At 40.0% G+C, this 26228-nt stretch overlaps 3 protein-coding genes across 3 annotated transcripts; 2 read left to right on the forward strand and 1 right to left on the reverse strand.

Annotated features, from left to right (window-relative positions):
- Nucleotides 1-83: 83 nt before the first annotated feature.
- Nucleotides 84-3323, reverse strand: SIKE1 (suppressor of IKBKE 1). Its single transcript, XM_072355927.1, has 4 exons — nt 2851-3323; nt 2559-2701; nt 1588-1701; nt 84-1240 (listed from the first exon to the last, which is right to left on the reverse strand). The coding sequence occupies exons 1-4, from the start codon at nt 3152-3154 to the stop codon at nt 1151-1153; spliced, it is 651 nt and encodes a 216-aa protein (XP_072212028.1). The 5' UTR covers nt 3155-3323; the 3' UTR covers nt 84-1150.
- A 5656-nt stretch (nt 3324-8979) lies between these two features.
- LOC140262013 (bile acid receptor-like) lies at nt 8980-13126 on the forward strand. Its single transcript, XM_072356086.1, has 10 exons — nt 8980-9049; nt 9412-9777; nt 10319-10459; nt 10808-10947; nt 11037-11141; nt 11239-11338; nt 11725-11850; nt 12408-12524; nt 12683-12796; nt 12874-13126. Exons 1-10 carry the CDS (start codon nt 8986-8988, stop codon nt 13110-13112), a joined length of 1512 nt encoding a protein of 503 aa, XP_072212187.1. The 5' UTR covers nt 8980-8985; the 3' UTR covers nt 13113-13126.
- Nucleotides 13127-13277: 151 nt separating this feature from the next.
- On the forward strand, nt 13278-25743 carry SYCP1 (synaptonemal complex protein 1). The gene is made up of 31 exons (XM_072356085.1): nt 13278-13408; nt 14147-14231; nt 14396-14442; nt 14567-14731; nt 15281-15348; nt 15537-15610; nt 15758-15816; nt 16227-16296; nt 16651-16724; nt 17050-17158; nt 17588-17682; nt 17815-17999; nt 18379-18446; nt 18560-18621; nt 18846-18950; nt 19331-19434; nt 19889-20006; nt 20223-20293; nt 20510-20591; nt 20829-20891; nt 21121-21183; nt 21321-21383; nt 21808-21924; nt 22114-22224; nt 22960-23052; nt 23446-23520; nt 23949-24008; nt 24162-24341; nt 24796-24933; nt 25261-25347; nt 25433-25743. The coding sequence occupies exons 1-31, from the start codon at nt 13301-13303 to the stop codon at nt 25574-25576; spliced, it is 2943 nt and encodes a 980-aa protein (XP_072212186.1). The 5' UTR covers nt 13278-13300; the 3' UTR covers nt 25577-25743.
- The last annotated feature ends 485 nt before the right edge of the window (nt 25744-26228 follow it).

The following is a 26228-nucleotide window of genomic DNA, read 5'->3' on the forward strand; positions in this document are numbered from 1 at the left end:
CCACGTGGGACGGGGCGAGGCGGGGAGGGCGGCTGGGCCGGGGGGGGGCACAGAGCTTCACAGAAGAGAACACGAGAGAAAAGCGCCTGTAGGTCGTTTTATTCCCTCTTAGAACATTCTAGGAAAGTTTCGTACAATGCTCCTGGACAGGAATGCCACGTATCCACTGAACACCTTCTGCTGCGTATTCCAAATAGACTCATAGTACACACAGAGAGCTCAATTGCCTTCTGTATCTATCAAAATGCTTGCACGGGTAAAAACAGCATAAAAATGTAATATTGACAATTCAATGCTTGCTGTCACTGAAGTATTTTCTTGATCGCAGGCAAGAAAGACCAAAAAACAACATGAAAATGCCACTGAAAGCATCACAATATCGATAAAATCCCGCTACACTGCAGCTTCCATTGCACCCAGTCCAGGACTCTGCAATAACTATCAGCTGCCACGAGACACCTGCAATATGACACTAAAAACCTGTCGATGTGGTCGGTGTTGTTCCATGTGAGGCACAGCTCACCCTGAAACTCAAAGCAGTGGGAGGCCGAACAGCTTTGATGTGAAAGCACTGTGTTCTCTGTAATAGAAACTATCGACTTGAGCACACTGCCTTCAGGTCAGAGCTGCCTCTGAGCAGTGTGCCAACTATGAATGTCAATCTGACCAAACACTGAGCGTTGGGTCCTCAAAGCCAAAGCTCCATGTGCCCCCTCTGCAGGCAAAGCGAGATGGGAACTTATTATTTCTAACGTAGTCTTCACGTTCTTACTCCTTTTAGCAAATAAAATAACCATAACCTGCGTTATGTTCACCAGGTACCGATGGGGCAGTTTTAAGTGACATCTGCACGGTTGGAATTGCCAAGGGAAGCTTATGAAAAGTAACACTCACAAGATAAAACTGCCACAAAGGAGTAGGCACCAAAAGCACTTTGTTGTTAAGCATCTGTTCGCTGCAGTTGGTAAGACAGAGCAGCAATGCAAGCCTTTGCCATCAGGACTATGTGATTTCTGAGTAACAGAGAACACAGGCCACGCACTGGGATAGATCAAACATGTGAGACACCTGGAAGAACAAGTTACAGATCATCCTTTGTTGGGTGGCTTCATTAACAGTCTCTGAAGTCAAGATTTGGGTACGTTGTGACCTAAGCTTCACTGTCACGCAAATCTTCTCTCCCGACCTCAAAAGATTCCTTGCTGATGGACAATAGTTCACGTAGCTCTTTGTTTTCAAGCTGCAAAAAGAAAACAAGCAATATTTCAGCTGAGATAGAGATGAGCTAATTAACAAAGATTACAGGCTGTTTATTAAGTAGCCCCATTCCTTCACAGCCTAATAGGACTCTGTAACTCAAACATTAATGCAAGAGATGAAGCACATCACTTCAAGGACACCTTTTACTTTTGGCTTTATTGTTAAGGTGACAGAAATTTCAAGAACTTGAAAATAAACAGAAAATGTTCCTTGCCTCCCAACCTCACCCACCATCCCCATTTTTTATTGCTATAAACACCCGACACACACAACCATCTATATACCCCAAAAGCTCGATCTGTCCTTAGTGATGCCATGGGTTCTTACCTCCAGCTGAGCTAGTTTCTCCTGCACCTTGAAGAACTGATCATCATCCACCTGTACAGCTTTTCTCATCACTTCACCCATCTCACATATCCTGTCTATTTGTCCTTCAATTTCCTGAAAGACATGGGGGAAAAAAACCCACAGTTAATACATTCAGGCAAAAGCAGTAATAATTTATTCCTTACAAACCCTTTACTTTCATCTTATTAATTCTCGACTACTTTCCCCTTTTGAATTTTAATCTTTCCCTCCCAACCACTGAAATGAAATCCCAAACAATGAAACCAAAGCCACCAAACAAGGAGGAAGACTGGAATGTCCATTTCCAAAGTCACACACCTAGGGAGGAACTCATGTATGAGAATGCAAACACAGAACTCCTTGTGAATCATTGATAAAACAAGGATTTGGAAGCTTCTGAAGCACTTTAATACAACATCATATGATATCACAAGGCACTGCAGGAAACATCATAACATACAGGGAGTAGCTTCCTGTAGTCACTGTACGTCAAACAGACAGAGGTACAGTTAGCTGCTGTACTACCTGTATGGATTTAAAAGCATTTGGAAGCGAAGATTTCTTAAGTCCTCAACACACCTCAGCTTACGGGGATTTTGGAGGCTCTTTTCCCTTTGTTACAGTTACTCAACAGTAACAATAACACCTCTGATGCGCTCCTCTTAAGTGAAAACAAAGCTATTAAAGCTTAACCCCAGGAATGTATCACCCAGAGCACACACAGCAAGCCTTCATCTGAACAGTGAAAGGCTCGAGCTGTTCAGGATGCTCTATGACAATCCTTACCACCTGGATGCTGTGAAAAGAATGCAGGGAAAAGATCAAATACTAAATGGACCAGAGCTTGAAAGAAGCGTCCTGGAGCAGTGGGCCCGTGAAAGGAGACAAACGTTGCACGAAAGCAAACAAGAGACCAGGTTTCCTATCCCCTGTCCCTCATCCCACCTTACCACAGAGTTGGCCTGATGAACTTTCAGGACTGGTTCCGCATCTTCACCTTTTCTCCCTTGCAACAGCTGCAACATCTGCTTCCTGTATTTGCTCATGATGAGCTCTAACGCGTCCTGGTGCTCCTCCAGAGAGATCCACAGCGCTACGGGACACGGACGGCAGCGCAGCGTTACCACACGCGACCCCCCCGCTATGCCGAGAGCCCGCAGCCCCGCTCGCACCATTCCGGGATAACAACCGCGCAGCGCAGCGCAGCCCCGGCCCCCCCCAGGCCCATCCCGGCCGGCTCACCGCGGTTCTCCTGCCGCAGGTCGCGGATCTGCGTGTTCTCCTGGCACAGCAGCGTGTGCGGCCGCAGCCGAGAGCCGTCCGCACCATCCTCCGCGACGCTCCGGCCCCGCCGAGACGCGGCCGTGGGCGCCGCCGCCACGCTGCCCTTCTCGGCCGGCGCCGCGCCCGCCTCCCTCATAGCGGCCACGCGCTGGTGCAGGACGGCGGACTGATCGATGAGCGACTCGGCTGCGGTGTCGTGCTCCTTCAGCCGCTCCAGGAGGGTCTTCGCGTCCGTGAGGATCTTCTCGATGGTGCAGGTCATGGCGGGCGCAGGACGGGCCGCGCTGCTCACTCCCTCGGCGGCCCCATGCCCGGCAGAGCGCACAGCCCGAACCGCGAGCTCCGAACCCGCACCGGGCAGCACCCGCCGCTCCGCCGCCTTTTCCGGGCCGCGCTCCTCACGCCGCAGCTGCGCAGGCGTGCGCTGAGCCCGGAGCGGCCGCTGAGCCCGCACTGCCGCCTGGCGGCCACACTGAGCGCCGCCCTGGGTGCGGGGTTGGCGTTAGCGGCGTCGTTTCCAAAGCAGAACGCGATTCCTGTCGTGATTTGCCTTTCTTTGGTTGCTCTGCGGGGAGGCGAGCTGACGGCGGAAACTGCGGTCCGAAGGAATCACAGCCATGCCTCTCACAGCACGGCTCTCACGAGGTCCCCGCTCTCACGCACGGCGTGGCTCTGAAAGCACGAGGAGAGCCGGTAATGGGAGCTGCTCACACACGGCGCTGTTTGCACAGGGCAGGTGGCCGTGACCCACGGGGGGTCCTGGTTATCTTTATTTCAAACTCCTTTAAGCGCTGTGCGATAAATCCTGCGCTGAGGTCTGCGGAGCTGACAGCTTATCTGTACCCTTGTTTGTCCCTCGAACAGTAAACATCCTCTACTCAAGTTAAAATAACAAGCTCTGTAATGCTGACTTCGTTCTTTGTTGTTTGCTAACTGAAACCGCCGTTAGCCACCCGCGGTGGCTCTGCAGCTTCGCTTTCCCTTGTGTCACGTTTTTCTTTGGTAGCACCGACTTTATAAGCAGTGTTTTCAGCAGGACTGCTGCCTTGAGCCATCCTGAAGTAGCACCAGCAATTCCAATTCACATCAGCTGGGAAGTCAGACAGAGGAAGCAGCAGGAGCACTCGTTGCACCTCAGCAGCAGCTGCACTTGGGTTGTATGTCTGAGCCTATTCCGTTCCTTACACTTCTCCTTCCCTTTGGGCATCATTTAATGCTCACTCTTCCCTGGCTTCACAGATAACATTCCAGCCTTTCATGCCACGTTGAGGCAAAGGAGAGGCACTGCTTTATCAGGCTTCTATGTCAGGATCGGTGCAGCCCTTCCGTGGCTTTCTGAGTGTCTGAAATAAAAACAGAATGAAACAAAGATGAAGTCCTACTGTGCTCCCACTGCACAGCTCTGTCCCGTGCCCCTGCTCAGGGATGTGGCTCGCTCTCTCCCCAGCAGATCTCTTGACACAGACTCATTTGTTCCAGAGGACAGCAGAATGAGTTCAGTGTGGCGCCAGGAGCGACCCGATCCCAGTAGCACAGCACTCCTTGATCTAAATGCTAGGCGTGCTTCTCACCAGGGCTTCTCTTATGTAGCAACAGAGCTTAAACAAATCAGCGGATGAGCGTTCTCAGAGTAGTGGTGTCTTATAATTCCTTTGGCTTATCACATCAGTTCTGTATAAACTGAAGGGAATGTATAAATTTGGCCTCTCAAGCATCTTAGTGTTTAACTTCGATTCGATTAAACACTTATGTATGTGTACAAAGTGAAAAATGGGGTTACAAGAGGTTAGTGCTTTAATGCTTTTAATAACTCTTAACCACATGACTGTATTTTGTCAAACAGAACGTGGATTTGTTCTAGCAGGAAAAAATACATGCTAGATAGAAACATATTGAGGCTCTCCAAAACAGCAAAGCTGCTAAAGAACCAAACCCACTTCTAGGCCTTCTTGGTAAAAGCATCAACAGCATTTCTGTGGTGGGACAAATACGGAGTGTTTCTGACTATCGTTCTTTAGGAGCCCCGAGCAGGCAGTAGGAAAATCCAAAAGGAAGGAACTCCGGGCAGAGCAGAGAAGCACAGCAAGGGTGGTGAATGGGTTTGATATCAGACACCACACTGAATTCTCAGCGCTAAAGCTGGGATGAGTTCAGGGTTTGGTCCTGAGGATTTTAAAACCGTGTCTCTGCATCTCATGTTGCAGATGCTCTTTTAAATACTATTCAGAACAGTTTGCTAGCAAGAGCAACTTAATCCTGTAATGAAATAATCTATATTTCAACGTAACCTTTAACTCACATATAACAAAGTACCCTTTAATAAGCAATTAGTTTTCCAAAGTATCCCGGTTGTTTAGTATTTGACTCTTGCTTTCATCATTTAATGATTTACAGTAATGAACTGGAACACTGGTATTTTGCACTGAAATGACCAAAATAGTTGTGGAGGCATCACTGCCCTCATGTGACAGACCTCAGATGCTTTTGTGAGGAGTTAGCCAAAAGCAATAGACAATGCCATTGCTTCTGTTTAATTTGTACAGCAAAACAACAACAAAGTGGCTGTAACGACTTGTAGGCAGATCCCAGTAGCTTTTGGACCATTCCTTTGCTGAGATTTTGCCCTTTGTTTAAGTTTTGTTTGACAAGGGCTTTATAAATGAGTAGAAGAGGTGGTTTATGTTTCATTAATGAGGTTGAGAGTGGTTAATTACTGAAGTTACGTAAACAATCCAATACCAGATCAAGCCGAATGGGTCAGTTATGCAGAGAAGACCCAGCTGGAGTAGATACGATTTCCTTTAACTATTCAAATACCAAGCAAGTTAGACAGATCTAGACTCACCAGTTCAGATGAATGCAGATTTCTCTGTATCTTGAAAATGAGTTCTCTCAACAGGCACCTACGTAGGGAAGGTTTCTCTGAACCTGCAGTTTCAGCACTGTATGGGAGATTGGTAATCACAGCCTGAACCTCTGATTAATCAGCTGAGGCAAGTATGGGGTCAGCTGTGGGAGCACAGGTGAGAGTGATGTAGCTGTGCTCCTGGGAGGGGTGGAGCTCGACTCCATCCCCTCTGAGACCTCATTTAAGGGCTGACTCCCACTGAAGCAGCATCTCTTGGAGATTGCTCACCAGTGAGGACTGCCCCAGCTTCTTCAGCCAAGGCACCACCATTGGTGAGTTTTCCTTTACTTATATTTACTTATACCTTCTGTACATTTGCTACCATCTGTATATTAATAACCAATACAAGCACTCATCAAATTTGTAGATCTACCTGCAGAAAGGAGGACGTCTACGGGGATGAGACCTTACAGAAGCTTGCAATTCACAGTGGTGATGGAATGAGGCCGCAGAAGCAGTGCAGGTGTTCTGTGCCCCTGTGACTCCTGTCAAATGCTCAAATAACATCTGTGAGGCAATCTGTTATTCTCCTGCAAGGCAAACTCAGCAATTCCACCTCCAAAGGCACACACATGGATTCCTGAGTGGTGTTGGGCCATATGAAAATAAGTAACACAGTGTTCTGGGGAACTGCTGCACACAAACCTGGCTCTTCTTTGAAGGGCAATGCCATTTTGCTGTGCATGATGCTACAGACCCATGAAAAACATGGGAAGCTGCAGAAATCCTCTGCATGCTGCATCTGCACAGGTATGTTAGAATTAGGCCAGGCAGAACGTGTTAAGTGTTTTGTGTTTCAAAATACCTAATCAAGTGTCTGCAAATTCAATTATTATTTCACATAGATACACCAAATTTACACCATTGCAGTAGTTTGTCCGCAAAGCAGTGAACATCCTCCATTAACTCTCGGGCACATCAACATTAAGCAATCAAAATGGGAGAATTTTAAATTCTACCAAGAAAGCAAATACTCAGTAATCAGTCAGGGAGAACTCTGGGAGCCGTGACATGAAGGTCCCCGTGGCCTCTGTCCCTGATGACCCAGTTATTATTTGATTTATGTGGACTTGCAGCTGCCCTCGCTTCGACCCCAGGAAAGGCTGTGTGGGAAGTTCGTGTCTCAGAGCTGCAGCATTGCTCTGCAGATTGTCTGGAGCCGAGTGTGTGCACACAAACTGATAAATAGGGAGAAGGCCCAGTTCGCTCCAGCTGGACTCAGAGCTGGGATCACTGCTACAGCCCCACGGACTTGCTCTGGAAACAAGAGAAACTCTGCAACTGCTGTAGGTATTTCATTTAATTTTCTTAGTGCTCTGGGATTATAAATGATTGTGGTAGTCACGAGTCAATTTGCCAGGTGAGAATATTACAGGTATAGTGGATTTTTTGTTTTCTTTTTGAAGTGTCAGCTAAACCTCCAACCTCTTACTTTACTATATATATGAACTGTACTTTTACAATAACTACTAATGAGGTAATGATTCCAAAACCAGATTTGATCTGTAACACAGGTAGCGAAACGAGTCATTTATATTACAGAAAAGATTCAAAAGGGTATTTTATGACAAAGAAGGAATACAGTTAATGAGGAGAAAAATGGGATCTCTTCAAGCAGCAGCTTTGGGGAGCTTCACAGCACACAGAAACCAGGAGAACCAATTAAAAGCTTAATAACGCATATGAGCTACTTATGAGACCATTCAAATGGTCCTGCAACTGTCCATGTAAAAAAACCCACACTCTTCAATTACAGATGTTATTAATCAATTGCTTGATTGAAACTCAATATTTCTCCTGGCATCACACTCAGTAGCCACCGATTGCAATCAGTTGATTTAAACTTCACCAATTAAAAAACCAAAGCTAGGCTTTCCAGAAGCAAAACTACTGCGATTCCACAAAGATTAGACATAACTTCTGGTTACACTGCATGTCTGCTAACATGCCACAAGGTTTGGTAAATAAATCTTGTACAACTTCAGCTCGAGTTCCTAAAATTCCCCGCAAACAAGAAATTTCCCTATGACTCAACTATCCAAGTATTTATGGTAGCAGTTGAAGTATTGTCATAACATAACTCTTTAAGAGCTCCTTAGAGCCTTTTATAAGCAGTTGTTTTTTGTATCTCAACAAATTTGATAATAGAAATTGATAGCGTTACTCTTCTCAGTTCCAGAGTATTAACTTCCTTCCCTGTATGTCTAGTTTTCTATAGTTTTGTTTTAAAAGGCTCAAAGCAATTTCATATTAGAAGAACAAACTTGTTAACGTGATGTTCTCTGATGTCAGAAAATGAAATGGTTAAAACTTCTACCCAGGTACTGTGACTATTATACCTCATTTCAAGGTGGTACAGCATTCCTCAAACAACAGATTTAGTACTAATTCCGCTGTAGCATTCTTGTAATTGAAATGCTTTGATTTACATAACCTCACTCTGAGTTGGGAACTCTATGTCTGCAGCTGCTAGCTTGTTAGCCATTAAAAAATCAACAAGAAGGACTAAATCCTCAAAACCCTTCTCAGACAGTCATCTAAATTGTGGAAAACTTGACTAAATGCTTGCAAGGTGTAGGACATGAAATGAACTGACCACCCTGCTCCTCGTAACATGTACCTCATGCTTCTCATGCAAGTCTGTGTCAGACTGGATCAATGCAATTTTACTCTAGCTTCTGTTCTTTTATTACTTTAAAGGAACCAGCGGATGCAGAAGCACGTTTCTCCATCAAATACACGTATTTTAGGAAAAATGCAGACTTTGCCCATGCCAAATTGATCTAACTGATAAGGACCTCATGATTCAATGAGTAATTTTCTCTTTCAAACAAATATTTACTGGCAGAGATAACAACAACGAAAAAAAGCAGCATTCCAGTCTCACTGTACCTTTTCACCTTCCACTGGCAACACAAAGTGTTCAGTTTCAAAGATAGGTCTGGTTTGGGGGAAGGGATGTGTGTGTGTCTTTCAGGACACAACTGTAGCTTAGACTCCTTAAAGCAATGAACTCATTTCCTCAGCTGTAGCTACGTGTAAGTGTTGCATTATATCTAGTATGCGAGTCTTTCAAGTAAGTTCAGCTCAGTAGCAAATCCTTCCTAGCAATTCCTCTTCTGTTTCCATTTCTCTAGGTCTCTTTCTAAAACATTTATCCCAAACAGTGAGACTGGGAACAAAACATGGCAAATACATTTGTCACTGTACCAGATGGGTACTGCCTTGCTGAGCCCATACAGTATTATGGTAAGTAATCCTAAGTTTTAATATTGTGAAAAAGCAGTAAAGTAAGATGAATGTCTGCGGGAATTCCCATTATTTTCTTAATTTTACTGTAACATCACAAGCTTTTAGAAGCTACACATTTGACAAACAATCTCAAACAGAAAGAGCATTCCAATATATGAGCATATGCTCATACAGATTAGTTGTAGTTACAGGTAGTGCGTTTTAAGAGTATGTCAGACTGTCTTTAAGAAAATGTGTTCTTCTAATATTTCTGCTTGAATATTCAACCTTTAAACCCTTAAAAATAAATAAAGCAGGTAGCTGACATCATCATATTCCCCAAGTTTTTATTTCATTTTTAACTTTTTTTTTTAATCTAGATGTTTTACCAGAGCACATCAATTACCAGCTGCAAGACACTGATTTTCAGACTGCACCTTACTGTCAGTACTCCTCGGTTCCAGTTCCTTCTCCAGTATTCCAGTCACAACCTTCGCAGTCCCATTACAGTTCATACAGCCTGGACTCTCAGTACACTGATGGGCAATACATCATCAGTAACTGCGAATTAAGCAAGCCTCCTTTCACAGCTTCCCACCTTGATGACAGTGGATTTCAAGCACTAAAAAGGCCCAGATTAAACCACTCTTCTTTGAGACTGAAGGGGCAGGAAGAGCTGTGTGTTGTCTGTGGTGATAAAGCATCTGGCTACCACTACAATGCACTTACTTGTGAAGGTTGTAAAGGTAAGAGGCACAGATTCACCCGTACCACAGCGCTCAGAGCAGTACTGTATACCTGCCATTTAAACATACTTCATTAAGCTGATGTTTCTATGGGGACACTGTAATTAACCTAAGAAACCCTTTGTATAACACAGTACCTTCAGATTCACGTTTTTAAAACATTTCTGAAGCAATTTTTTCTCCGTATATATTCAAGAGAAGCATTTAATAAAACCGAATCTTCTATTGAGTATTCATTGGAAAAGCACTTGTTTGAGTGGATTTTCTTATAGTCATTTATTATGGTTGTTTATTTATAAATCATTAATTATTGTTCTTAATAGCGGTTAGTATACTATTAATTCGGTTATTAATATGGGAGCTGCCTTAACCAGTTAAAGAAAACTGTGATTAACATTAGTCAGAAAGAACATGTCACAATTAAATCATCACAAAGAAACTTCAAAACCAAGGCAATACTTTCATTGTCAAGAACAAAACTTTGAATTATGAGGTAAATCTCCTTAAATCCCTTTAGTCATAACCTGCTGCTTTTCTGTAGGCTTCTTCAGACGCAGCATAACCAAAAACGCAGTGTATCGATGCAAGAACGGTGGGGACTGTGAGATGGACATGTACATGAGGAGGAAGTGTCAGGAATGTCGCCTGAAGAAGTGCAGAGCTGTGGGAATGCTAGCAGAATGTGAGTGCTCCCTCCTGATAAATCCTTTTCTATATCCAACCCCTTACCTTGTTGTAGCTAAGTGATGGAGCACAAGATGGCGGCCTCAGGTTGCATCAGGGGAGATTTAGATTGGAAGAGGGGAAGAATTCACAAAATCCTCATGAAAAATTCTCATACTTGTATGTCCCAATCACAAACCAGGTAACACAAGGAGACTGCAAGCACTCAGGCCTTTTGTGGATACAGAACAGCAACTTAATGAACAGCACAGTTCTCATAGCTCCTGAGTTGCAACACAGGAGTAATGACTTCAAACTGTTATCCATTAAAAAGAAATGCATTAATCCATCATTCCATGCCTCGCAGGTTTGCTGACTGAAGTGCAGTGCAAGTCAAAGCGACTCAGAAAGAATTTCAAACAAAAGAGCAGTTTTCTTTGCAACATAAAACTGGAAGATGAGGGGCTGAATAGTAAGCACGTGTCATCTACAACAAGATCTGGAAAAGTGTGACATTTTTCTATTTTAACTAATTTCTTTATCGTGTACTTCGCCTTAACTCCTGACCGTTTGATTGGCTTATTTTCTTTTATTAGACTGTGGAGAAGGTGGAACTTACTCCAGGGGAACATCAACTTCTTGACCACATTGTAGCAGCACATCAAAAATACACAATTCCCCTCGAGGAAGCAAGGAAGTTTGTACGTATACAGAGCAATCAGCCCGTGTTACTGACTTGTTACTATTCTGAGCAATGCATCTTGGCTGTATCAGATGTCTAAATGCTCTTTTACGCAGCTACAAGAAACCACAAGTCCTGAGGAAAGCTTTCTCCATCTCTCTGAGACAGCAGTTGTCCACGTACAGGTGTTAGTGGACTTCACAAAGAGACTCCCAGGTAAGCTCCCTCCTTTGGGAAGGGTTATGGAGTAGTCTGACTTTCTGTTTTTAAGAAGCAGCAGCTGTATTCATGGCATCAATCTGAGAAAAGAACAGGCCTTAAGAACACTCATTCACCACCTGGAGTGAATTACTATTTTAACACACTGTCTGAAATCCAGTTCAGTTTGCAACTCACTGTAAGCAAACGACAACAGCAATTTGTTTTTAACCTGCAAACTAGCAAGAAGAAATGCAAGACCATTAGATAGTGTTTTGTACAAATGTCTTCTAATCCTCCTTTTCAGTAAAGGCATTTATTAAAAAATCAGGCCCATCAATCCATGTCAGGTGCTTAAAGGCAGCCACAGCCTTGATTCTTAACAAGCCTCTCTCTCCTTACAGGATTTGAAAGTTTAGCTAGCGAAGATCAAATTGCGCTGCTAAAAGGGTCAACAGTCGAGGCCATGTTTTTGTGTTCTGCTCAGATATACAACCAAAGAATTAGTGAATGCCAATCATCAAGTGAAAGTAAGTTGGACTAATAAGCTCTCTATGAACACCACTAGTTCAGCCATTTTGATACAACCTCCAGTGTAATGAATCTGAAGTAATTCCCTATTCCAGCACAGCAATGTGTGAAAACCTCCAAAGAAGGGCAACAAGGCTGGGAAAGGGCTTGGAGAATGTGCCCTATGGGGAGAAACTGAAGGAACTGGGGCTATTTAGTGTGGGTAAGAGGAGACTGAGGGGAGACCTGATTGCTCTCTTCCCATACCTGAAAGGTGATTGCAGCAGAGCAGGGCTGGTCTCTTCTCACTGTTGACAGGTGGCAGGACGAGGGGAAATGGCCTCAGGTTGCTCCAGTGGAGGTTTAGGTTGGATGTTAGGAAAAAGTTCTTGACAGAACGGGCTGTGAAGCACTGGAACGGGCTGCCCATGGAGGTGGTCGAGTCCCCATCCCTGGATGCGTTTAAAAGCCTTTTGGATGCGGTGCTCAGGGCTGTGATGTAGCGGAGGGTTCTTACCATTAGGATGGTCAGGTTGTGGTTGGACTCAATGATCTTTTCCAACCTCTCTTGTTCCAGGTCACATCAGACGCTCTGACCACTCGACATGCTGCCACGTTCCAAACCTTGATAAGAACATGTATTCCATCCAGATGTCTCACGGAGAAGAGAGTCCATCTTCCACCACTACCACAGGTAAGAAGGCCTCAGACCCGCCATCCCTGGGGGTATGTTGCACAGCTAACTCCATCCTCCATCACACATCACACCCTCAAGCACCACACACGCATGGCAAAAGCAACTCATGCAACACGGCCCCTTTTTCACTCCGATGGTCCTCTTCCATTTTCAAGGTATAACCGAGGAGTTCATCACCGCGCTGTTTTACTTCTACAGAAGCATGGGGGAACTGAAAGTCACCGAGACCGAGTACGCTCTGCTCGTAGCGACCACGGTGCTGTTCTCAGGTAGGCGGCTCCCGCGTTGCCCCGAGCTCCCCTCAGGCGGCTTCGCATTGACGGCGCTGCGCCTCGCGTCCCCGCAGACCGCCCGCTGCTGAGGAACAAGCGGCACGTGGAAGAGCTGCAGGAGCCGCTCCTGGGCATCCTCTACAAGTACTCGAAGATCCATCACCCCGAGGACCCGCAGCATTTCGCTCGGCTCATCGGGCGGCTGACGCAGCTGCGTACCCTTAACCATACCCACGCCGAGGTGCTGGTGACGTGGCGGACGAAGGACCCGAGGCTGACGGCGCTGCTGTGCGAGGTGTGGGAGCTGCACTAGGCGGCGCCGCCATCGCGCTCCCCTCAGCGGGGCGATCCGGCCCGACCCGCCTTCCGCGCGTGCCGCCGCTTCCCGCCTTTTTGTTCTCCTCAGCGGCCGAGCGGGAGGGGGAAAGCGGGGCGGATGGTGCGGATGGTCCGGCCGCGATGAGGAGCCGGCTGTGAGACCTGACCGGCCGCTCCGAAGCCATGGAGAAAGGAAAGCCCTTTAAACTGTTCGTGCCGCCGCGCCTGAGCGGCGGTCAGGTGTCTGCAGTCAAACCCCAGACCAGCGCTCGGGCCGCAGAGCCGTGCCAGGTAACCGAGGCGCAGCCGGAGAGCTGCCCCGACAGGAGCCGTGCCACGAAAAGCCAGGAGAACAACAAGCATGCTGCATGAAATTAATGAAAGCTGGAGGAATGCGTGTAAACAGTGTCCGGTTTCATGCCAAAGGCCTTTTTTGTTTGTTTTATTATTATATGTTCTATTTCCTCCCAACAAAACCAGAAGGAAGCATCTCGGCCATCGGCCACACGTTTTAATTGTACAGCACTGATGACAAATAAATGTATGTGTTTGGTGCAGCTAATTGATCACTGTGAGAGGTACACCCAGATAGCACGACCCCTCTGACTTAGCAGCCCCACCAGCTCAGCTGTGCAGTGAAAGTGATGCTGCAATGCAGTTATGTGAATTAATTCCACAAGTACTGACACTTCCTATTAAACATATATAGACTCATGTGTGGTGTCCTGACAGGAGATGAGTTTTACTATTTAAAAGATGTAAAGTCAAGTCTTTCATGCTGCAACTTAAGCTGACGTGTTTCAGAAGTACTGCTGGGAATAAAACAAAAATACATATGAAAATAACGTGGTGTACTGAATCCTTTACAACTGTGAATAAGCATGCAATAGATACTAAGTTCATAACTGTCATTAGAAACATCTGCTTGTCCAGCCATAGTCTGTAAAGCATGCAGAAGACCAGCTGTTTTCAAAGTTTTATAATCCTATGCAAAGCTACCTGTAAGAAAGTGATATTTAAATCTTGCAGGGTTTTAACAAATGCCCAGGTGATGATTTTAATTCACCCTTTGTAATGACAACTGCAGCAAGCCATGGTGAAATCACTGATAAAGGTAAGGCTAAGGTAAGCATTTATCTTAATTTAGAATATATAGAGAGGGAGAACATTTTTTTCCATAGCTTTATAATGTCAGAGTTGTAACCCTGTTAGAGCCACACTGCTCTTTTTGCTGTTGTTTGTTTTAAATACATTGATTGAAATCTTTTCCCATTTCAGATGCAATTTCACAGCAAGCCAAACTTTGCTCTGAGGTGGATGAAGAGGTCAGCCAAGTAGAAACTTTGCACAAACCTTATGCATTTAATTTCTTAGGGCCCCCTCATGTAAAGCATTATTAACTACATTAAATAACATTTGAGGTTTAAACTGTGGAACTTGTTTTAATAGAATATGGAAACAATGAATGAGTTGTATTCAAAACTCTACAAGGAGGCTGAGAAGATCAAGCGATGGAAACTGGCTGTAGAATCAGAGCTAAAGCAGAAGGAAAGAAAGTTTCAAGAAAATAGGAAGATTATTGAAGCACAACGCAAAGCCATCCAAGAACTGCAGGCCAGTATCGTACAATGTGTTTAATATGTAAACGAAAGAGAAAGCTCTTCCTGACTTAGTGTGAAAGTATTGTTCATCTGGTTAAAGATTGCTATTGAGGTTGATAGACAGTTTGTGATGAGTCTGAAGAAACCACTTGGCTTGGAGTCAGAAAGAACTTTCAGTTCTACTGTTTTGAAAGGAAAAAGTGCCTTTTTTGTTTCTCAAAATAGGTTCCTTCCCTTTAACAATGCACGTTCTACTCTTGGATTATTCACATGTACATTATACTGTGGAGCTGCAGAAACCTATTCAAGGCTAAATAAGTGTTCATGCTCAAACATATGGCTGGATAGGATGTCTTTAAGTGCTTCAGTTCCTTGGGTATTAGTGCTTTAACTATATAAGAGGTGTAATAAAAGATGTCTTGATATGTAATGTCAGATAAAGCAGATTTCTGTTTTTGGGTGCAGAGAAATCATTTTTCATATGATGTTTGAGAACTGAAGGTATATTTCAAGTATGTTTTCCAGTAACAATCTGTTTTATATTTGTCTCCTGTGAAATTAGTTTGAAAATGAAAAGCTCAGTTTGAAACTGGAAGATGAGATATGTGAAAATAAAGATCTTTTAAAAGAGTAAGTAATGGTCAAATATGTTTTTGTAAAAAGAATGGATTTTCTTCCTGAGAACTGCTTTAGTGTGGAAAGTTAATTTGACTTAAATTATAAAATTAATTAAAGCATTCACGTTGTTACTACATGAGTGTACAAAGTACCACACACTCCTGTGACTGCATGCTATGGAATTCTTTGTCTTCTTTTAGAAACAGTGCTTCAAGACACCTGTGTAACCTACTGAAAGAAACCTGCAGTCACTTCACAGAGAAGTCCACCAAATGTAAATGCTGTTTAAATCTTGATTTATAAAAGTAAATTCACTTCTAGCTTTCTCTAAATTCAAGAATGAAAAAACTGTCATGAAGTTCTGACTAAAACTATATGGGGTTTAGTGTATCAGTGTTATCACACATTCTTGTTTCGATAGATGAACATGAAAGAGAAGAAACAAGACAGCTATATGAGGAACTTAATAACAACATTGAAGTAAGTGGCATAGTGTGTTAAAAAGCTCAAATGCAATCCAAGTTAAATGCATGCATTGAAATATCTGGATGACGTGTATATGTTACTTGTAACGTGAGGCATCATTGTGAATGATAAATTTTATACCAAACAGAATTATTGAGCACATGGCATAACGGTTAATTATTAATTATCAGTTGTTGTAGCAATTAAGAAAGGCATAACACCTCCATTATTTTAGGGATCTACAAACATGGGCCAGGAAAAATATCTCATCCTTGAAACTGTTTAAATAAAACTTCTAAACATCCAATTTCATAAAAAATAGTATCTGCCAACTCTGTTTATGCTCAGACTTCAGGTCTTAACTGTTCCTTATTACTGAAAGTACATAGTTTAATACAAATGTATGTATCAAATTTTGTTTTTAGAAAATGATAGTGGCATTTGAAGAGCTTCGCGTGCAAGCAGAGAACTCCAGACTGGAAATGTGTTTCAAATGTGAGAGTTGTGCTTACTATGTTTCTGCTGCTGTTTCTGTGTCTTATTCCTATAAAATGAGTTGCAGTCTTCCTCATGGTACAGCCTACTACTTTCTCTTGTCAGGCCATATTTCTGCCATTTTTCTTATAAATATTAACAAATAAATGTGGTAATGGAGTCACTTGTGGAAAGCTGGCACAAAAGGTATTTTGTCTGATTAGAAAAGTATTTAAAAAAGCGACCTCAACAGTGCCTCTTTAGGAAACTAGTTGTACAGTTGCAAAGCAATCTTAAGACAGAAAATGCATTTCTCTTGGAGCATATTTTAGCTAGTATATTGAATATTGATATTTTGATATTTTTGATCATTAGTAAAAGAAGCAGAAGAAAAAATGGACAACTTTGAAAGAGAATACAAGCTAGAAGTCAGTATGAAGGAAAAGCAGGTTTGCTCAGTTTTAAAATCTATTATGTATAGATTCATTCTTGCCACAAATCTTGCAATGCCATTAATATTTGAAGTCTCTTCTTTCATGACTCACTATATTACTGTTATTCTAAAAGTGCTTCCATCAGATTGTGCTGCCTTTAGTGGCATTCTGGTATCTTTAGTCTGTTGGAATTCATGTTCTGATGTTAAATTGAAAGCTCTAAGACCCAACCACTTTATTTAACTTGAATTACGGCAGTGAGTTTACTACTCATATGTGAATAAACAAATATGAAAATCTATATTCTTTTAGAAATGTGTTATTCTTTCAATGTTGTTAGATTTCAGCTCTTACTGTAAGGTGTAATGAAAAAGATGATGTAATAAGAGACATCAAGACTCACCTGCAGGAATCAAAAAATAAGATTGCGGACTTAGAAGAAGCAAAAAGTAAGAATTATTTCTGCTATATTAAAATACATTTAATTATAAAAGTATGGAGAACAGAAACGATGATGATTTCATCCTGGTACTAGATAGCAGGAGAATTTGGGACCTTGCAAAACTTATTCTCATATAGGTAGAGACCTGAGACCAGAAGCATGAATAATTTTGAAAGGTTCTTTTGTCCCAAGGATGAGTCAAGCAATGAAAGCTTTTGAAGACTGCCAGGAGAAAAGACTTAAGTTATGGCTGTATTTTCTTAAATTTTAAGAATGCTAGCAATACTATATTTTGGATACCGCTGCTAATTAATTTCAATTATCATCCTGTAGAATTTTTTCCTTAAAAAGTATATGACTACATTGTGCAACTTGATTAAGCATTTTTAAGAAAACACTGTTTTCCTAAATGTAACTATATATATTTTCTGCACAGGACATGATGGGGAAATGTTAAAGGAATCTCAGCTCAATCAAGAATATTTGAAGGCAGAACTGGAAGAAGCTAAAAATTCATTGAGAGAAACAGAGGTATCGCTTCTTTATAATTATGTGATTAATAATTTATTTATACTGCAAAAATAGTTGCTGATAGTCTACACACAGAACAACTGTAGTTGGTTGTTACATTATGTGTTTGGAAATCATATCATTGTTTTGTAGGCTACTCAAGAGAGCCTGGAAACTGAACTGCAGAGTACAGTGAAAGCATTAATTCAGGTCACGCAGGAGAAAGATACACAGATGGAAGAATGTAAAGAAGCAAAGGCTTTGCATGCATCCGTGATAGAAGAGCTTAAGACTTCTACTAGCAATTTGAAAAGCTTGCTGGAAGAAGAACAAAATAGGTAATTTAAGCTGTTTACAATCCAAGATTGTTCTTACAGGTAAAATGCTAGATCACCAAGCTGCTGGGAACAAAACCTAAGTGATGATATGGTACAAGAATATTCTGGGTATCTCCTAAGTAGTTGCAGGCTATGACAGACCTAAGAACAAAGAGAGATGAAAGTGAAATTCATATTCTGACGCATCAATCTAAGTGCAGAGAATGTAGTTTTTAAGTTGATTAATATTGATCCTTGTCCTCCTGATTTGCATAATGAGGTACAGATGTATCTGCCTGTTGAAAAGGTATCTATTTAAAACAGTTGTGGTATGACACTCCTATTGTCCCTAAACTTTCAAAGGCAGTGAAACTGAACAGAAAATGTTTGTGATTATTAGATTGAAGAAATACGAAGATGAGTCAAAACTGCTTATGCTGGAGCTCACAAATAAGTCTGCTGAGCTTGGTAAGATTTGTAGGAAGAAAGACTATAAGCAGTAACACGAACTTCTTTTATGCACGGTCACTTCTGGAAATTCTAAATACCTGTTCAATAACTTTACATTGCATGTGCTGTAGAAGAGATGACTAAACTAAAACGTGAGAAAGAAATGCAACTTGAAGAGCTGTCTGAAACGCTGGTAAATGTTCATTTTATTTGTCTCATGACATTTTCTTTTTATGTGAAGTCTCTCTTACTCATGAGTACTTTATATGCTTATGTTAGTTATGAGCTTGTATTTACCAGTCCCATAGGAAACTACCTCAGTTAAAGCAAGATAACATGAAACTAGGTTTGCATTTTACCATCTGTTCCTTATGCACTGAATTTTCTAAACTGAGTTTCATCAATGTTCTTGAACAGGGAAAAGCTGAAGAACTTCTAGCAAAGAAGAAAGATCTTGAGGCTACTGTTGAAGAATTGCAGGAGAGAGAAAAAGAAATGAAAAATATTCTTCAAGTTAGAGAGGTCTGAATAAAGCGTGATAGTAAATACTTCATTGCTTTTATATGTGTATATATGTAACATAATAAATGTCATGTAGAGTTAGGCCAGTGGTCTACCCACTGTAGCATTCTGCTTCTGACAATGACAGCCAGAGTTACTAGGTAGTAGAGGAGCCTGTTATTAGCTATGGTACACCCTCCATACATTCCCACAGTAACTGTATTCAAAGGATATTTGAGGACACATCCCTGTCAGTTCCCTTTGTTATCAGTTTATAGACTTACTCATGTTCACTTGTCTTGTCTATGGCTTTGTTTCATCTTAAAGTTTTGTGTTGTCAGTTCAATTCTGATAGCTTCCTTATACCTATGTACATTCAAAATACTGTTTTTCTTCTACAGAAAGAAATGTGTGATCTGAAAGTACAGCTGAGTTGTTCAGTTGAAAAGGAACAAAATTATTTGAAACAACTTACAACACTGAATGCAGACCTTGAACGAGAGGCGTATGATCATTTTTGATATAATCATTTTCAGTGTTACATAGAAGTTACTTTAATACAGAACCAAACTATCTATGGTTCTTATGAAAGCTTATACAGGCAGCATTACATTCTTTATATAAAGTACATTTTATGTATTTGAGTGCATTTAATTGTTCTTAGTTGTTTTAACATGACTAGAGTGTTTCTGAAATCACTGTTAACTGCTTTGAGATGGATGTTAAATTGCATTCCTGACAACCATTATAGTTATGTAATGGACTTACCTCCACTTGTTCTCCTATTGCCTTTTCATGTTACTATGACTCTATATTAAATCTGTTGCAAAGATTGCATTTGCAGGTTCAGGCCTGGATTTTCTCAGTGTGAAGTAACAATTTATAACAGATAAATTTCATTTTAAAAGAAATTTCAAAGTGTACATTCTTATTTCTCTTGACCATTTATCCTAAATTAGACTAAAGAGCGAGCAACTCACAGTGAATATCAATACACTGTTATTAGAAAAAGAACAAATGGCACAAGAGAAAAGTAATATGGCTACAGAGCTCAAGAAACTGCAAGAAAGTCATGAGGTGAGTTGTAATCTTCCATCTATTTTAAAGAACAGGATTATAGTAAAAAAAATGAAATAAAAAATCATTAAGTAAACTGTAATGATGTATTTCTGCAGAGTATTTTCTTTGAAACCAGTATAAGTGCAGTTACCCTTGTGAATATGGTAGGCCACCGTACTGATTAAGGTGTCACCTTAAATTTTACTTACTTTGTTCACGTGGATATTTATTTAGGATCAAAGGGAAAAAGAAGAAAATATAAAGCAGTTAGTAGAACACCTGGAAGAAGCAAATGGTCAACTAAGGCAAGTAAAAAGTAAATATCAATGTACAATATAATTAAAAGAAATAGGTTTGTTTCCTTCATGGTTCATCTGAATGCTGTGTTCATACGTTGCTTTCTCTTATATACAGATGTCTCTTATATAGAAATAAATCATGGATAAATTGTAAATAGGCTATACTGAAAAAGTAATATCCCTAAATATACATTTACTAATGTTTGTTAATTTGGCATTTAGAAATGAACTGGAGTCTTTGAAAGAGAAGATGGCAAAGAAAGGCGAAGAGGCTAAAAGCAAACTGGATGAAAGTGAAGAAAATGTAATATATTTTCTCATTTGAAATATAACATCATCTGGGGGATGAAATCTTGATAGTTTTTTGGTGTTTTTTTTCTTTTTTTTAGCTATTCAATACAAAACAGAACCAGCTTATTTCTCTTTGAGAGCTTTCAAATTGTAACACACTGTTTATTAACAATTCTGCAATTACCTATTTTCTTTTTTAAGAATAAAAATTCTGATATTATTTTGACTGGATTTACAATTATAATTCCAGACTAAGAGTATTGAAAATGAAATTTTGAAAAAGGAAAGACAGTTGAAGATGCTAGAAAATAAGGTCAGTAAATTAATTTTTCTCGTGAGGACCTGGTTAGCTGATATTAAACTACATCATACTGGGCTAGCAAAATTCTTGTGGCACTTCGTGGTAAAAAAACTCGGACCATTATAACATGTTGGCATTTGTTTCAATCTCACTGGAATCATATGCATGTTTTAGAACTTTCACAGCAGTGTCTAAGATACTGAGCCATTTTTAACAATCAATGTTTGAAATATCCCTTCAGCTAAATACTATGAAGAAACAGGTGGAAAATAAAACAAAGTGCATTGAAGAGTTACAACAGGAGGTAAGTACGTTTTTAAGAAGTACCAAATATATGAAATGCTTGCTCAAAGCTGGAATTTGGGGATTCAGACGTACTGTATGAGGTTAAAACATTTCGTAGCCCTATTAAATTTTATTGCTGTTATTTTACTTTAACAGAATAAGGTACTGAAAAAGAAAATGACTGCAGAAAGCAAGAAAACAAGTAGTTATGAAGGGAAGGTAGGTTTAATTTGTGTCACATGTATGGTAATGTTAAAACACAAAAACTGAAGTTCTGAAGTCTCTGTATAATTATTGATAAAACATGTTGAGCACATTCTTTGTTTTATGGATTTACGACGTGGATTCTACAGGCATAAATAAGGCCATAATTTTTGGAAGGTGCTTCAATTTTCAGTCATTGGATACAGGGCTTTCAGATATTTGTAAGAAACATCACTTACCAAGAAATGTTGTTCCTAATAAGTTCCTTTCCTTTTTTTTTCTTTGTTGATGATAGAATACTGAACATTACTCTGTAATGCCACTCTACTGGGCAACCTGATCTAGTGGGTGACAACCAGCCCACAGCCAGGGGAAAAAAACCCAAACAATTAGTATATTAATTCTTGTACAAATGACAATACTTCTGTACTCTCTAAAGGTGAACAAGCTACAGTTAGAGATGGAAAATATGAACAAGCAACACAAGGCAACAGTTGACATTTATGAAAGAGAAATTGAAGCAAAAGGAGTAACTGAAAATAACTTACTTGAAGAGGTGAGAGTTAATTTTTTCTGCAACTTCTAATTAGTTTTTGAAGATCAATGCTTGATATATTTTATGAAGCTATATCCATGAGATTCCTTGCACTTACATAATAGTCTTTTAAACATAAATGGAACTTCTTGTGTATGCCTGTGAACTGCATGTAGATTGCATTCATTAAAAGAATCTCGTTACTAATAGGTAGAAAAAATGAGGTTACTTGCTGATGAAGCAACAATAGCACAGAGAGAAACTGATATCCGATGTCAGCACAAGATAACTGAAATGATGGCACTTATGGAAAAACACAAGGTAAGCTTCCCAATATGGGATATTATGATAAATAAAAACCTTTCAAAACCAGAATTTACAAGTTATAAAGTGAAACTTTGTCAGAGACCTGAGTCTGGAAGCATGAGGTTCAACACTCTTGACTGACCTTCACATTTTGAAAACATGTCTACTGCCAGATAAATTCCATGTACATAAGCTGCAGAGAATCTCAACATGATGTGACCTATCAACACGTTTGAACTCCCAGCAATAACTGAGATGTGATGGTGGTAATAGTTTTTTGAAAAAAATCCTGTAAGCTGCTTTTCTTTTTTTTCTTTTAGGGCATTCAGAGTTTGTGCTTTGTACTCATAATATAATATTTTTCAATATTTTCACTATTTTTCAATTTTTTTCTTTCAACGAGACTCATTAGTTATCTCCAGCATTATAACAGCATATTTGAATAGACATTTTTATTGCTCTGTTTTGCAGCACATTTAGCAGATGGCATTAACAAAAATAACGTGTCAGGCTTTATGTACTGAAGCACATACCACTGTGCAGAGATAAAGCACTCTGTGTTTGCCCCACAGAATAACAAACAACGCTGCCTGTGAAGCTTCTGTTGTACCATTTCTGCAGAAGTGTCAACATTTGTTCATAGTGCTCTGAAGCACTAGAAGAGATTTATTATAAAAAACTAAATATTTTAAGACTAGATAGATCTGAAGCATTTAGTCCAATGACATTTTTCTGTTTGTTTTAATACAGCATGAATATGATAAAATGGTTGAAGAAAAAGATACAGAGTTAAAACTATATAAGATGAAAGAGCAAGAGCAGTCATCATTGAAAAGAGCTTTGGTAAGGCCAAGTCCTCAGTGCTGGATAATGAAACAGAACAGCTGCTTTCCTAAAAAGTCCAACCTTTTGGCTTGCCTGGGCCACACTGAGAAAAGAGGGGCTGTTTTGGGCCAATGTAACTCTTCTTAATTACAGTACCTGTGCTTTTCTGTCTACTTTACTCAAAAGTGCATCATCATGTTCTAACCTCACTGTCTGCTTAAGAATTTTGGTATTAAATAGGGTGTTTTTTCATTTTTTTCACTTCTCACAAATATTTAGAATTCTTACCTTACATGGTTCTGAACAGTAGCTGTTTCACGGTACTCCATCACTTTTTAAAACAAGTCTCTTTTAGACAGTTTTCTCCAGGTTAAGCACAGCTAACCCTTTCCATTACCTAATTGGTTTCAGGAAAATGAACTATCATGTTTAAAAAGTGAACTTTCATCTCTTAAGGAACAGCTTAAAGCAGAAATTGAAAACAAGGTATTTCTTTTTTATTTCTTTTATATATATATATATTTTTTTTTTTATTTTTTTTTTTAAATGTAGCACTATGGGTGATGTGCTGCAGCAATGACAACTGTGATAAGAGTTCGTGACTCTAGGTCATGCTGTCTTGAAATCAGAGCTTAGTGCTCTCTGAAGTCATCGTGCCTCCTGGTGGTGAATGTTTCTCATGACTCCTAAGTTTGTGTGGGGGGAGCACAGAGGGATTAAAAACCCCAAGAAGAATTGTCCATCAGAGATGGGAAAAGTTGTGTAAGAAATAATACCAGGAATAGAAAAGTCACATCTTTCAAACGCAATTGAGCTAAACCTGCAACTCCTGTAATAACACCAACAAGATTTTTAATAGCTATAAAAATGTAATAGCTAAATAGAAACAAAACATTCACTACCTCTCTTTTTAGGAGAATCTTGCAAAAGAACTCTACAAAAATAGGGCTCCTGAAACCAAAAAGGAAGACAAGGTAGTTGTAACTTCATCATTAAACAATTGTAAACTTTGTTGATATGCACATGAGTAATCTAATTGAAGTTAAATAATATAAATTTAAATAAGATCAATAATATACTTTGGACAAAAGGCACTGAAGTGTTTCTCAACCTCTTTTTAATTCTAGAAAATACAAACTCATTTTGTTGAGACTCCTAAACCTCATTTAGATCCAGACTCTTCATCTATTAATGTAAAAAAAGTATTCTCACAGAGTGACATTCCTATAAAAGCCACCATGATGGAAAGTAAGAAACCATCTCCCCGAGCGTTCATACAGAGTCCCTTGGTCAGACGATCATTAAAGGTTTGTAACTCAAACTAAGGAATCATTCTTACTTTTCTGACTATTTTTTCCTTCTGCTTAACATCCAGTTAAAGAACCATTGAAGTAAAATCAGTCTTGCTCTTGATGCCACTCACTGTTAATGTCCTTCTGAAAGCCTTCTCCTTCAGACTTGTTTCTTTGCATTTTCATGAATGTTGGTTATAGTCTGTCTATAGTGAATACAGTTGAAACAACTGAATTTCTGCAGATAAGCTTAAAAAGGTTAGATATAGTGTGCCATAAAGCTCAGATCTTCTGCAGCTGATGTTTTGTTATTTTTTTTTCCTTTATTTTTATTGTTTTTCTGTGCATGACTTTGTTTATTTTTGAATGGAAAGGCAATCATTCCTCGATGTAAACTGGGTTATGAGTTTAGTGTTGGATTCCATGATTACCACCAAAAATGTAATTTTAAATGCTATCTTTTTCCCAGACATATACTGTAAAGACTCCTCCAGTGCATAAAATGCAAAGCGAAAGCACAGGTCTGAATTCAGAACAGAGGAAGAAGCAAAAAGTGCTCCTGCAGCTGGATGCTCAGTCGGATAGCTCTGAACACAGCGACCTCCTGGTAAAACTCAGAACAAATAGCGTGGTTAACTGGTCTATATGCACACTGCTATATCTGAGGATGTAAATGAGGCATGTGGGCTTCTGTCTATAAGACAGTTTATGAGATTATTTTTATTTTATTGTCTCTTTCTGGAATTTTATAAATAATTTGTAACTTGGACAAAAAAATACCAGTCTTACAATGAATTTCTACATTATTTTTTATGGAATTGATGGGATTTTGTAGTGATACCTTCACTTTCTTTTTTATACTCATTCCTAAGGGGAAAGAAAAGAGATTTTTGAATGTAGTATAAGGAAGTGACCTTTTTATTTTTAATTTAAGAGCCTTGTTTCAGATGAAGAAGTATTTAAAAAATTATACAAAGATTATCCACAAGCTTCACAACTATATGCAGGGACACCAACACAGGTACGTTCCCTTTTACTCAGATCAAAATGAAGAGCAGATCATATTTGTTTTAGAAACTATTGGATGGCTTTGTTTTTCTTCTTAGAAACCAACTACATCAAACCTGAAAGCTCCGGGCTCTGCACTAAAGCTTTCAACTATGAGAAAAGTGAGAGAGACTGGATGGACTGCAGTTTCCAAAATGGACAGGAAGAGAAAAATAAGAGATGCTGAAAAACTCTTTACTTAAAAAGAAAAAGAGCAGTGCCCTAACTTTATTTGAATGGGACATCTGCACTGTTTTTTGGGCATTACTACTTTGCTGCATGTTTTCTGCCATATTTGGTGTGTTTAATACATGAGTTTCCTTGATACAGATAGTCCTTGTATATCTGCAGTCTGCAGAGCATTTTCAGTGTTTTACTCACGTTATAAAAAGTCTGGAGACATTTTAATATTGAAATGAGAAGAACTTCAAAGAAAGCCATTAAAAAAAAAAAAAAAAGAAAGAAAGAAAAAGGAGAAAAAAAAACTGTTACTAGAAATGCTGATTTTAAAGAAGTTCAGTTTTGTTCTTTTAAATTCACTGTCTTAATACACAACTCACAAAACTACACTGTTTAGTAAATGAAATGCTGAAGCTGCTGATGTGCAGCATTTTTACCCACATTTGTCTTGCATTTTCTTCTTCTAAAGCATTTTGTTACCAGTAGCTGCCTTCCTCGTATGTTAGAGTAGATCTGAAACTTCTGATATTCTATTTTCAATAGAACGATGCAGGTTTAAGAAGATCTCTGCATCATTAGGAATAAAATACATACACATCGTTTAAGATTGTAACCACAGCGTTGAGATGTCATTAAATTGTTGATCTTGAAATGTACAGTGTGGGCCCATATGTT

Source organism: Excalfactoria chinensis, chromosome 23 (genome assembly GCF_039878825.1).
Source record: "Excalfactoria chinensis isolate bCotChi1 chromosome 23, bCotChi1.hap2, whole genome shotgun sequence".
Classification (NCBI taxonomy): Eukaryota; Metazoa; Chordata; class Aves; order Galliformes; family Phasianidae; genus Excalfactoria; species Excalfactoria chinensis.

Bases quoted from the DNA above. Each gene is read 5' to 3' on its own strand.
- SIKE1 (XM_072355927.1), bottom strand. From the start codon at position 3,154: ATGACCTGCACCATCGAGAAGATCCTCACGGACGCGAAGACCCTCCTG. The intron at 2,702-2,850 runs GTGAGCCGGCCG...CGTGTCCCGTAG, and splicing joins CCTGCGGCAGGAGAACCGCG to CGCTGTGGATCTCTCTGGAG. The intron at 1,241-1,587 runs GTAAGAACCCAT...TTCTTTTTGCAG, and splicing joins AGAAACTAGCTCAGCTGGAG to CTTGAAAACAAAGAGCTACG.
- LOC140262013 (XM_072356086.1), top strand. From the start codon at position 8,986: ATGGCAAATACATTTGTCACTGTACCAGATGGGTACTGCCTTGCTGAG. The intron at 10,948-11,036 runs GTGTGACATTTT...TTCTTTTATTAG, and splicing joins CTACAACAAGATCTGGAAAA to ACTGTGGAGAAGGTGGAACT. The intron at 11,851-12,407 runs GTAAGTTGGACT...CTCTTGTTCCAG, and splicing joins ATGCCAATCATCAAGTGAAA to GTCACATCAGACGCTCTGAC.
- SYCP1 (XM_072356085.1), top strand. From the start codon at position 13,301: ATGGAGAAAGGAAAGCCCTTTAAACTGTTCGTGCCGCCGCGCCTGAGC. The intron at 15,611-15,757 runs GTAAATGCTGTT...TTGTTTCGATAG, and splicing joins CACAGAGAAGTCCACCAAAT to ATGAACATGAAAGAGAAGAA. The intron at 24,342-24,795 runs GTTTGTAACTCA...TCTTTTTCCCAG, and splicing joins TGGTCAGACGATCATTAAAG to ACATATACTGTAAAGACTCC.